The sequence below is a fragment of the Myxine glutinosa genome, chromosome 5 (genome assembly GCF_964187855.1).
Source record: "Myxine glutinosa chromosome 5, kmMyxGlut1.1, whole genome shotgun sequence".
NCBI lineage: Eukaryota > Metazoa > Chordata > Myxini > Myxiniformes > Myxinidae > Myxine > Myxine glutinosa.
Window position 1 is genome coordinate 38,554,487 of NC_136265.1, and position 13,472 is coordinate 38,567,958.

Genomic DNA, 13,472 nt, shown 5'->3' on the forward strand with positions numbered 1-13,472 from the left:
AAAAAAGAAGCAACAAAGACGGAAACACTAACAGGCAAGAAAGAGGGTTGGATTAGGAGGGATCAATGGAGGTAATAAAGATCATGGGTCCAGATGGGGGATGACACGAGGTGGCGGTGCATGCATTGCCTGCTTTAAGCCCCTGAGTTAATATTGGCGAAGAATGGTCTCAGGAAGGTGGCTCCATCGACTGGAGAAGCGAGGACCAGAGGAGTTGAGGTGCACAGTTGGCCTGGATTTTGGATGTTTGACCAGGAGATGGTTACCGTATGGAAGAACATGTGCGTCCTGGAGGAGCTTGGGAGAGGCAGAGGGAGCCCCTGGAGGAGGCCCTGGAGGAGCTTGGGAGAGACAGAGGGAGACAGAGTGGAGCGTCCTGGAGGAGCTTGGGAGAGGCAGAGGGAGACAGAGCGGAGAGTGCTAGACTGTCTCACCTGTGTTCGAACCTCAATCCGCCAGCTTTGGTCGTTGAACCAATGTTGGTGTCGTTTGACCAGCAGAGACCCCACAACAGGGTGGGAATTATTGTGGATGTTGGAAGAGTAGCAGTAGTAGGATTTTAATCTGGAATACTAACATCATGAGGTGTTACTATGGGCCCTCATCTTTTCTATAAAATATTACCAATAATGCCACAACCTGGAACCCATTTTGTTCTATCTTCACACTATTGACCAAACCCCGCTGGTGCTGGAATCGGAGAATCAGGAAAACTTTGTTTGATGCTCAACACAACGACAACTCCCTGTGAGGGCACTTACCTGCCTCTTCCCTCAAACCTCAGCAGGTTATTCCAAATATGGCAGCCAGGCTTGAAGTTCAAGCTCCTTATGGGACCTCACACGTGGACGAAGACTTTTTTTGGCAAGAAAGAATTCCTTCGGATTTATTCCTCAATCCTTATCAATTCGGGTACACAAATCTTCCCATTATTCCAATTGTCCAAAAATAAAAAATAAAAATATTTTCTTACCTAGTCCATGTTTTTAAAGCACTTTGGAATATTTGCTTCTTAGTGAAAAACGGGTCACAGAAAGTCCCAGAAATCACGACAGAACGTAAAATAAATCAGTTTTATTATCTTTTTGTATTGAAAATATGATGAACCAATCACATGACTGTTTAATTATTTAATTAATTACTTAACCAATCATATTACCTCTTATTAATGACATATTTAATGTAATCTTGATTTTTACGGTGTAACCCATAGAGCAATGCCGTCTGGAACAGCGTTTGTCTGTCTGTCCGGTGTATGTATGCATGTCCCTCACAAACGTCCACCAATCAGAGCTGAGGATCTGGTCACATGACGGGGGGACAGCAGATCCTCAACTCGGCAGATCCAAGCCGTTGTTAGTTTATCGGTCCTTGTTTTGTACTTTTTGCAGTGAATTCTGGGACACCTTGGTGGAGTCGAGATCGATCGATCGATTGAAAGTACAGGCGCACATGACGACCCAACCAAGACGTGACCTGCGGTGGCCCAGGTACACGTCTTTGGACTGCACTCAAACAGTACAAGTGTTTCCCGAATTGCTTGAGGAGACCGTGACACCTGGCTGAATGTGAGATTCAACTTGCGGGTTGGCATTCCTCACCTCGGTGTGTCAGGCTCAATTACCTGGGTGTGTTTTGGGCCCCACCGGGGATTAAAACCTTCCCTCAGCAACCACTATAAACACGAGACAACCATCATGAATACATAAATGGAAAGGGACAACTTCAAAGGGACATCTCAGCTTCCATTTACGAAGGTTCCGCAAACAACTCGAGGGAAGTGAGGAGTACATATTCATCATGGCCACCGAGGGAAGTGAGGAGTACATATTCATCATGGCCGCCGAGGGAAGTGACGAGTACATATTCATCATGGCCACCGAGGGAAGTGACGAGTACATATTCATCATGGCCACCGAGAGAAGTGACGAGTACATATTCATAATGGCCGCCGAGGGAAGTGACGAGTACATATTCATCATGGCCGCCGAGGGAAGTGACGAGTACATATTCATCATGGCCGCCGAGGGAAGTGACGAGTACGCTACATATTCATCATGGCCGCCACTTTGTTTAGAGTTTTGTATTCCAGTTGTCAAATCCATAACGACAGTCATGAGAGGTCCTTCACCGTACACTTCTCCATCATGTCCAACCGCACCGATCAGGGGGGAAAAAAAGAGTTGATTGCGACTTTATTTTCGCCCACTGATTATAAAGTCGAGAACGCGTTCGGGTGAAGCCGCCCAATCCTCAGGCGTGATGCTGGCGTCTGAGCCGAGTTCCCCCGAGTTGAGGATCTCGTCGCAGCCGCTCGTCGCAAAAGAGCCACATCGAAGTCTCTACGCCAAGCATTTCTTGGAGCAACGTAGCCCGTACCTGTGTTCCAGGGGTACTGCCCAAATTTGGTGTGTGTTGTCAAAAAGGATGCGTGAAGGTTGCTGGGCCTCATCACGGCGACACGAGGAGTCAAGCTACGTCCTGGCCTAGAATGAGTGACCAGGACGTTCTTTTCAGGGAGTCTTGCGACCGTCGATGTGGAAACACCTCCATTAACGTGACGGTCTCCTTTGTTCTTCGATCCTGCCACTGTGTCTGGAGCAGGTGTAGTTTTAATGGATGCAACTGCAAGTGGGTTTTGTTCAGTTGTTGCAACTATTCTGGAGTTCAAACTCTCGGGCAATTCTTCAGGAGGTATCAATTTACCGCAGTCAATCTCTACACCTCCCAAATGTCCGTTAGCCATCTTCGGAAGTTCTGGAATAGTACAAGTGTCGATTGTGGCTTCGTCTTCTACGGAGATGCTGTGGAGATTCTCCTCCAAAGTTTCTTCTCCTCCTCTTTCTTCTGCAGAATGTTCCGGAAGACCGTTGATTTCGGACAAGTCATTCTCTGACACCTCCTCCCCCAGCTGCAAAGAATTCTCCAATTCATCCAAAACGTTCAGCGCATCATCCGCCTCTGTCTCTGGGATTGGTTGCAGAGGCTCGGCAAGAGGTTGCATCTCAAGTGGCGATGAACTTTCTGTTACTTCAATTTCGTTTTCAAAATAGAAAATCTGGTCATACGTTTCATTAAAGGAAACCGATTTTTTAAGGGTTCCTGTGTCGGAGGAGCTTCGTAGGGCTGAGCGCATGGGGTGCAGTTCCTCACAAACTGCCATCGCCATATCGATATAAAGTATGGGTCGACACTGGTGCAGCCACACCTCGCAGGTGGTTGTGGATGATAAGGTTAGGTTGGAACTTGTGGGAAGTGATAGTAGCACGAGAGATCAAAGGTGAGCAGCGGAAGACCAGGTAGGGCAACGTTCCATGATCAGGTGAGAAACTCTGGGTTCATCATCGGTGGAAAAGTTCAGCTCTCCTGGCTGGTGGAGGGCATACAAGAAAGGACACATTATTCAAATCAAATCCTTTAAAATAAGGGCAATAAACACAACAAGCATCTTTAGCCTCAGTTCCTTACAGTTACAGTTCCTCAGTTGTTAGTGATACAACTACATTAAAAAAAAAAATTGCCGAAGAAGATTGCTTTATATTTCTTGTGTCCAATAGACCCATCCAGGATTGTGCCCAATCGACCCATCCAGGATTGTGCCCAATCGACCCATCCAGGATTGTGCCCAATCGACTCATCCAGGATTGTGCCCAATCGACCCATCCAGGATTGTGCTCAATCGACCCATCCAGGATTGTGCCCAATCGACCCATCCAGGATTGTGCCCGATAGACCCATCCAGGATTGTGCCCAATAGACCAATCCAGGATTGTGCCCAATCGACCCATCCAGGATTGTGCCCAATCGACCCATCCAGGATTGTGCCCGACACACCAATCCAGGATTGTGCCCAATCGACCCATCCAGGATTGTGCCCGATAGACCCATCCAGGATTGTGCCCGATAGACCCATCCAGGATTGTGCCCAATAGACCCATCCAGGATTGTGCCCGATCGACCCATCCAGGATTGTGCCCGATCGACCCATCCAGGATTGTGCCCGATAGACCCATCCAGGATTGTGCCCGATAGACCCATCCAGGATTGTGCCCGATCGACCCATCCAGGATTGTGCCCGATAGACCCATCCAGGATTGTGCCCGATCGACCCATCCAGGATTGTGCCCGATAGACCCATCCAGGATTGTGCCCGATAGACCCATCCAGGATTGTGCCCGATAGACCCATCCAGGATTGTGCCCGATAGACCCATCCAGGATTGTGCCCGATAGACCCATCCAGGATTGTGCCCGATAGACCCATCCAGGATTGTGCCCGATAGACCCATCCAGGATTGTGCCCGATAGACCCATCCAGGATTGTGCCCGATAGACCCATCCAGGATTGTGCCCGATAGACCCATCCAGGATTGTGCCCGATAGACCCATCCAGGATTGTGCCCGATCGACCCATCCAGGATTGTGCCCGATAGACCCATCCAGGATTGTGCCTGATAGACCCATCCAGGATTGGCCCAATCGACCCAATCCAGGATTGTGCCCGATAGACCCATCCAGGATTGTGCCCGATAGACCCATCCAGGATTGTGCCCGATAGACCCATCCAGGATTGTGCCCGATAGACCCATCCAGGATTGTGCCCGATCGACCCATCCAGGATTGTGCCCGATAGACCCATCCAGGATTGTGCCCGATAGACCAATCCAGGATTGTGCCCAAAAGCCGAAGAAAAACTGCATTGGCAGCCCTATGCATCTGAGACGTGACACGAGTGGTTCTTCTTGTTACCTCTGCCACCGAAGATGGATTGAGGTTGTGTTTTCACCCCTGGCTGTCTGTTTGTTACGTGGCAAAAAAACTTTTTTTTGCAACTATGTTGATCACTCCGGTTTGTGTGTGTGTGTGTGTGTGTGTGTGTGTGTGTGTGTGTGTGTGTGTGTGTGTGTGTGTGTGTGTGTGTGTGTGTGTGTGTGTGTGTGTGTGTGTGTGTGTGTGTGTGTGTGTGTGTATTTGTTTGTCTGTCTGTCCACTCACTTATAATCGCCTACAGGTAACAATTTTAAACCGATCTTCACAAAACTTTACCAAAAGGAAGAGTTCGTGTTCCGACAAAATCCTATATATTTTTGGGGTCAAAAGGTGAACATAGGCCAAAGGTCAAGAACCATTTCAAATTTCTAAAATCCTCAATTTTCATCCGATTGACTTGAAATTTGAAAGTTATGGATGACATGAATAAACTTGGTAGATGAGTTGGTTCGATGACAAGAACAAGCCGATTAGATTTTGGTTCAGGTCCGAATCCAGATCCGGCCTTTCAGTGGGATACAAAACATAAACTGGATGACACACTCACTGATGGCCTTCTGCCAGCGAAGCACAAGTCTGACATTGTGCGTACGTAATAAATAGATGACTTCAAACTACATACGAAACAGGGGGGAATGTTAGACACCATCATTTTTTGGGTACATAGTGCATACATATGGCTTCGAAAGACTTACAAATGAAGACAATGCACAATGAAGTGCTTACAATGGCAGCGATGACATGACATCACGAGAAGACGTCGTGCTCGTTCTCAAGACGAAAGGACGGGCCCGTGCACTACCTGTGTGCGCAGATGTAAACACTTAGGCGTGCCAAGTACACGGCATCCCAGCTCTATTTGCCGAACCGACTCTGGCTGGGGATACATTTGGCCCTTGTCAGTCATATATGACGTCACAGGCATATTCGCGCTCACCGTGAGAACACATCATCCCATGATTCGATGGACTCGGATCTATCTTGTTTTTGATCCGTCCCTCGACCTCACACTGACACTCACACAGACACTCACACACACTCACACACACTGACACACACACTGACACTCACACACACTCACACTACACTCACACTGGACTCACACTGACACTCACACCCACACTGACACACACACTGACACTCACACACACTGACACTGACACTCACACTCACACTGACACTCACACTCACACTCAAAGCCGAGGTTTATTCACAGTTTCAACACTCGAGTAAATTACCTCAATTTCGTTATTCGTTCATTTCACGTTGAATGCGACATGGTCGGCCCAACCACCATTGCCCCGTCGAGACATTCGGACCAAACCGGTTACAAATGTGGGAGGAGTCCAAACAATGAAGATTGACCAATGAGGGGCACTGCAGGGGATTGCTCAATTAACACATTCACACACTGGGCCGGTAAATACAAACACACGGGAATGGCCAACTTAATCCATGAGTGCATGACGTCGCTTGTTACCACGTGACACTCGGCCGTAAATCATGTCATTAATTTAGTTCCTGGGAAGGTTTGCATTTCGAAACACACCAGAGTGTATCCGGTCAGTATACTCACTCACTCTCGCACACACCAAGTCTCTTGCACATACGTGACACACCAACTCACACACTCTTACACATTAACTGTGTGCAATATATACACTACATGGCCAAAAGTATGTGGACACCCAAACATCACACCTGTATGTGCTTGTCGAACATCTCATTCAAAAACGATGGACATTAATATGGAGTTGCCCCCCCCCCCCCCCCTTGCTGCTATAACAGCCTCCACTCTTCTGGGAAGGCTTTCCACTAGTTTGAACATTGCTATGAGGATTTGCTACCATCCAGCCACAAGAGCATTAGTGAGGTCAGGCACTGATGTTGGGTGATTAGGCCTGGCTCGCAGTCGGCGTTCGTTCCAATTCATCCCAAAGGTGTTCGATGGGGTTGAGGTCAGAGCTCTGTGCAGGCCAGTCAAGTTCTTCCACACCGATCTCGACAAAACATTTCTGTATGGACTTCACTTTGTGCACGGGGGCATTGTCATGCTGAAACAGGAAGAGGCCTTCCCCAAACCGTTGCCACAAAGTTGGGAGCACACAATCGTCTAGAATGTCATTGTATGCTTTAGCGTTAAGATTTCCCTTCACTGGAACTAAGGGGCCGAGCCCAAACCATGAAAAACAACCCCAGACCATTATTCCTCCTCCACCAAACTTTACAGTTGGTACTATGGATTCGGGCAAGTAGCGTTCTCCTGGCATCCGCCAAGCCCAGATTCGTCCGTCGGACTGCCAGATGGTGAAGCGTGATTCATCACTCCAGAGAACGCGTTTCCACTGCTGCAGAGTCCAATGGCGGCGAGCTTTACACCACTCCAGCCGACGCTTGGCATTGCGCATGGTGATCTTAGGCTTGTGTGCGGCTGCTCGGCCATGGAAACCCATTTCATGAAGCTCCTGACGAACAGTTGTTGTGCTGAAGTTTCTTCCAGAGGCAGTTTGGAACTCGGAAGTGAGTGTTGCAACTGAGGACAGACGATTTTTACCGAGGACAGACGGTCCCGTTCTGTGAGCTTGTGTGGCCTAGCACTTTGTGGCTGAGCTGTTGTTGCTCCTAGACATTTCCACTTCATAATAACAGCACTTACAGTTGACCGGGGCAGCTCTAACAGGGCAGAAATTTGACGAACTGACTTGTTGGAAAGGTGGTGTCCTTTGACGTTGCCATGATGAAAGTCACTGAGCTCTTCAGTACGACTCATTCTACTGCCAATGTTTGTCAATGGAGATTGCATTTGTCTGTGGATGCTGTTTGTCTATGGAGGCTGTGTGCTTGATTATATATACCTGACAGCAATGGGTGTGGCTGAAACAGCCGAATCCACTAATTAGAAGGGATGTCCGCATACTTTTGGCCATATAGTGTATATCAACATATGTTTTTATATATATTTTATGGGATTTTTCCCTCCACAAAGCCTACAATGCCACTCGAGGTGGGAGCTACGCAAATAAATAAAAATATAGATATTAGACAGAAAGGAGGAATCTATTGACATTCCACTTGAATTGAGGTATGTTGGGGTAGAGGGGAAAGCAAGACGCAGGTAAACTATTCCAGAATGATGCAGTATGGCATATTAAATATACACATCGTCAACATATTAAATATTCACACCGTCAACATATTAAATATTCACACATCGTCAGTTCTGGACTCACACATCACATCGTCAGTTCTGGACTCACACATCATTCACACATCGTCAGTTCATAATTCTGGACTCACACATCACATCGTCAGTTCTGGACTCACACATCATTCACACATCGTCAGTTCATAGTTCTGGGCCCTGTGCTTTTTCTGGTCTTCATCAATGATCTCTCCAACTCTCTGGAAAATCCTCTCTATCTCTTTGCTGATGACTCCACTCTCTGCCGCTCCATTCCTCAACCCTGAGGTCGGCAGTCTGCAGCCTCCTCACTCTCTGCAGATCTGGACAAAATCACAGACTGGGCAAACAAGTGGAACATGTCTTTCAATCCTGACAAATCTCACACTCTTACGATGTCTTTCCGAAAAGACCGACTGGACAACTGGACAAAAAGACCGACTCCTATCCACTTTCTCAACAATGCTCTCCAAGAAGCTTTTGGGTCTCACTATCTGCCATGATCTTTCCTGGGAAAACCACAATTCCAAGCTGGCCTCTAAAGCCAGTCGCCGACTGGGCATCCTCCGTCGTACGACTCCTTGGCACACCTGAGCTCCTCACCACATACAAGGCTTTCATCCGCAGCTCAATGGAATACTGTTCCCCCCTCTGGGCCGGTGCTCCTGCCTCACACCTAGCTCGGCTTCACGCTGTTGAAACCAAAGCTTTCAGAATCATTGGAATCTCCCGCGATGAAGCTAACTCCGAGGGCCTTTCACTCACTCACCACAGGCAGGTTGGTGGTCTTTCTGTCTTCTACAGACTCCTCTCCAGCCTTGCTCCCCCAGCTCTGTCTGTGCTCTGTCCCCCAAATATTCCTACAGGTCACACAGGATCTGCCAGCAACCCTCTTATGGTTAAACTGCCAAAATCAAGACTCTCTGCTCACCTTCACTCCTTCATTCCTCTTTTCTCCCGCCTCTGGAACAAACCCCCCACTCCCTTCAATCCCACTCCACCCTCCAGGTCTTTAAAACAGCTTTTCACCACCATCTCTTATCACCACCATCTCTCACCATCCCCCATCCAAAACCTTGATCTTTTCTACTCCCGTTAAAACACCCCCAAATCCGCCTCTTTAAATCCCCAACTTCTTTCCTGAAATTCCTGGAAGTGTTCATTTGCTTTATACCGTGTAGCCCTCCCTCCTCCCCAGCCCTTCCCCTTCCACAGATCTACCGACGTCCCTGTTCTCTTCTGTTGTTGTGCTTGTGTGCTTCCCTCTCTCTCCCCCGTGGTGGTGAGGTGTTTTGAATGATTTGGTGGTGAGGTGTTTTGAATTACGTGGTGGTGAGGTGTTTTGAATTACGTGGTGGTGAGGTGTAATCGTCCCAAACTTCCAGTCTGCACCTACCCCTCCCCTATGTATGTGCTGAGGGGTTCTTTCTTGAAAAAAAAAACATTCAAGCTGAATCTTCAACCTAAGTTGCCTATAAAAATGAAATATCACAAACACAACAAATACATTTGTGTAAAATAATTGTTTGTATTATGATTGGTGTAAATCATGACAACACAGCAACTCAGGTACAGTCATTAGCCCCAGCTAAAATAAGCCCGTTCCTCAGTAACGACTACGCTCGCCTCACCAAGCTAGTATATATATATATATAAACGTCAACATATTAAATATTCACATCGTCAATATTGCTGCCTGGACTCGATCACCACCCCGAGGGTCCAGGTCACCGACAAACCACCGCGGTACCCAAATCCCCCAAACACCACGTCGTCTATTTAATCCTGTACATTGATTATTATAACATTAATAACACAATACTGTAATAAAACCTCATATTCTTCATTATTCCCACGAATCCCGTCGCTCACACTGAAGCTCATCAGACGATCCAATTAAGAATCTCCAATGATCCGTGTGTAATAATTGTTTGTTTTGCTGACGTCACAATTAACAGATAGGCGATATCAGATACTTTCCCCCGACTACATGTGTCCAGATAGAACGTACCTCGTGTCGTCACCAACCGAGAGCAGGTACATCCTAACGGTGCCCTTTTGAACGAGCAGACGTACCAGCAATTAATGGTGGCTTAAAGTAGTTTATACACCGCTCGCCGGACAGAACAGACTTTCCAGAACGAATTACAAAAGCAACTTGTGTTGCACTAACGCAGGGTTCGCGGTCCGTTGACCGGCGATGAAGGAGGTACGACGACGTTTCGTATCGTCTGAAAACGCCTTCACCTGCATCGGCGCACGGGCGGTGCCCGCGCATGACGTCACAGCCTCGATGACATCATCAAATGTCACACCCTCGATGATGGAATTCCCTGCACAGGGGCGGACGAAGTTGTTTTTCTCGGCATCTCCCGGAGACCACATGCTTTGCGATAACATCCCACGGGGTCCGAGGAACCAGAGCACGAACCCCAAAAGTCATTTTCGATGCGCGAACAGATCAGAAGAAAACTAAAACCACAACACAGAGAACAAGAGTTATTATAACTAACCGCAAACAACCACAATGACAATAATGAAGGGCTTTTGGCAAGAGCGTGCTCGAATCTGCCCACCGGTAAAATGCCACCATGCAGGTTTTTCATGGTAAACAAGGTATTTAGACGATACACCAAATGGGGATTTATTTATTAAGCTTCTCCAGAGGCCTCAATTATCCCCAACTTCTTTGTCGGTGTCGGCCCGACAACGTTTTTTTTGGCCGAAGTCTTTCACGAACCGGCTGTTCAGGTACGACTGGATATGACTTGCGCAGGGATTCGTAATTGGCTCCGACCGACGTTAGCAAATGAGACGGCCACCTTAATATCGGTACATCCTATTGGGTCTACCGGTGCAATTGCAGCACAACCGCCCATGCCATCGATAAATCATCGCTGGGATTGTAAAAGCCAGCCGAAAAGCCCACTCTAATTGCATCATCCTTCTGGAAGTTATCTTGCCATCATTTGAAGAGTATTGAACAGTAGATAAATGTCCAGTTCACACCATTTGTCTTCGTATCAAATAGAAGTTCTTGCATCTTTTGAAATAAAAGTAAGTTAAAAAAGTTTCAGGTTGGAGTTTGGTGCAGGGGACACAAGTTTTTTCTGGAAGGGATACATGGATGCCTCAGCTGCTGATACAGGGTCCAGGTATTTTACGGACAAGCTGGACAGTCCTGAAGCTGGGGCCAGAGTCCCGTATGCTAGCATTAGCTGGTCGGTGTATTTTTTGTATGTAAAGTCGAGGCTCATGGAGCAGCTAGAATATGAAACGTATCAGGATGTAACAGAACAAAAATAAGAAAAAGCAGGGTTGAGGACCAAAATAGAGGGAAACTTGCGCAAATAAGGGATGTAGGGAAGATGCAGGTGCATAGGATGTATACAGGAGCAAACTCAACAAGGAAAAAGTGGAAATTTGGAAAGGTAGGCTTGGGGGTTGAAAAGATCATGGTTTTGGATGGCGGTGAACAGCTGTCTTGAAGACCTGGAGGGAAAGAAGGGGATTTAAGAGAATGTGGAACTTGGTTCCACAGGTGGGAGGAAAGAGGAACGAATGAGTGTGAATAGTAGGCGAGTTATTGCCGGCACACTGGACAAATAAATTTCTGCCCAAGTCAACTCCAATGAATGTTATACCTGGCCAGCACGTTCATGAAAGACTTGAGCCAACAATGTTCTCCAGCACCCTACAAGGGGGGAATAATGGGTGCGATTAAAGCAGTAGTAGTAGTGGTGTTAGTAGTAGTGGTGTTAGTAGTAGTGCTGGTGGTGTTAGTAGTAGTATTAGTCGTAGTAGTGGTGTTCGTAGCAGTAGTGGTAGTGATAGTGATGTTTATAGTAGCAGTAGCAGTAGCAATCAGAGTAGCTTCTGGAGTGGAGAGGGAGGATGTGAAGGAACTTTGAAGTTTGTCCACGTCTCCACGAGTACTGTATATTCGAAATTCTGTGTGCAAACGTTCCAGGGTTTCGATTGAACATTGTTCTGAGTGTGCATCGAGTTTTTTTGTTTTTTTTTGATACAAGATCGAGGCTCATGTAAGAGTTAACATTGATCAATAAAAAAGACAAACTAACACATAAAACATATGATAAAGGGAGCTGGGGACAAGATGGAGAGCAGGGACATTGGGAGATCTGTGGGAGGGAGAGGGCTTGGGGTGAGGAGGCATGGGAAGGGGAGTGGGAGGGGTGGGAGAGGTTAAAAAAAACCAAAAGAAAACACATGGACACTGCTAGGACTTCCAGGAAAGAAGACGGTATTTCAAAAAAGTGTATCTGGGGTGAATTAACAGGGGTAGAAAAGATTAACCATAAGAGGGTTGCTGGCAGCTCTTGTGCGACCTGGCGGAATATTTGGGGGACAGAGCACGGATAGAGCTGGGGGAGCTAGGCCGGAGAGGAGTCGGTAGAAGACAGAAAGACCACCCACCAACCTGCCTGCGGTAAGTGAAAGGCCCTCGGAGTTAGCTTCATCGCAGGAGATTCCAATGATTCTGAAAGCTTTGGTTTCAACAGTGTGAAGCCGAGCTAGGTGTGAGGCAGGAGCCCCAGCCCAGAGGGGGGAACAGTATTCCATTGAGCTGCGGATGAAAGCCTTGTATGTGGTGAGGAGCTCAGGTGTGCCAAGGAAGGACTTCGCACGACGGAGGATGCCCAGTGGCAACTGGCTTTGGAGTCCAGCTTGGAAATGTGGTTTTCCCAGGAAAGATCATGGCAGATAGTGAGACCCAAAAGCTTGAGCGACAGAACTTCTTGGAGAGGATTGTTGAGAAAGTAGATGGGAGGGTTGTCCAGTCGGTCTTTTCGAAGAGACATAGTGAGAGTGTGAGATTTGTCAGGATTGAAAGACATGTTCCACTTGTTTGACCAGTCTGATTTTGTCCAGGTCTGCAGAGAGTGAGGAGGCTGCAGACTGCTGATCTGAGGGATGAGGAATGGAGCGGCAGAGAGTGGAGTCATCAGCAGAGATAGAGAGGATTTTCCAGAGAGTCGGAGAGATCATTGATGAAGACAAAGTTTGTTTGTCAAAACTTATAGTTATCTTCACAAAGTTAACAAAATCATTCAATAATTCACAAACAGGTGGCATGGGAGGATAAAAAAACCACCTTTAGAGGCCATTTTTCCCCGCAAAGCGGGGGTTGGCCTTTTTCGGGAACCGTGGTTGTTGTTGTTTTTCGGTCCCCTATTTGAAGCAATGTTTTACGGCCGGATGCCCTTCCTGACGCCAACCCTTTTTGCCGCCTTTAACGACAAACAGGGAATTACCAGTGAACTGGTACTCAATTAGCCGACCTCGGAAGGATGACCAGGCTGAGTCAACCCCCCTGGCGTTAATTCAGCGATCGACCGGGATTCGAACCCAGGATCCTTGGATCCTAAGCCGGCAGCCTAGCCGCTAGCCCAACACCAGGGATGTCGTTGGAGGTATTGACTTCTATAGGGTTGGTTTTCTAAGGCTTATATCAAAATATTAACTTATATCAAATAAGTCTTTTAAGGTGAAAGCGCGAT

At 47.4% G+C, this 13,472-nt stretch overlaps 1 protein-coding gene across 5 annotated transcripts; it reads right to left on the bottom strand.

The window, feature by feature from the left end:
• Positions 1 to 1,059: 1,059 nt before the first annotated feature.
• On the bottom strand, positions 1,060 to 10,363 carry LOC144892254 (uncharacterized). Of its 5 annotated transcripts, none has more exons than XM_078777932.1 (3): positions 9,962 to 10,363; positions 5,496 to 5,571; positions 1,060 to 3,370 (listed from the first exon to the last, which is right to left on the bottom strand). In XM_078777932.1, the coding sequence occupies exon 3, from the start codon at positions 3,167 to 3,169 to the stop codon at positions 2,213 to 2,215; it is 957 nt and encodes a 318-aa protein (XP_078634058.1). In that variant the 5' UTR covers positions 3,170 to 3,370; positions 5,496 to 5,571; positions 9,962 to 10,363; the 3' UTR covers positions 1,060 to 2,212. The 5 variants fall into 5 exon arrangements, with proteins under 5 accessions (XP_078634058.1, XP_078634056.1, XP_078634060.1 ...); XM_078777930.1 differs by having other exon boundaries at positions 5,465 to 5,571; XM_078777934.1 differs by lacking the exon at positions 9,962 to 10,363 and adding an exon at positions 6,008 to 6,470.
• Positions 10,364 to 13,472: the final 3,109 nt, after the last annotated feature.

Coding starts and splice junctions, on each gene's coding strand:
- LOC144892254 (XM_078777933.1), bottom strand. CDS start 3,169: ATGGCGATGGCAGTTTGTGAGGAACTGCACCCCATGCGCTCAGCCCTA.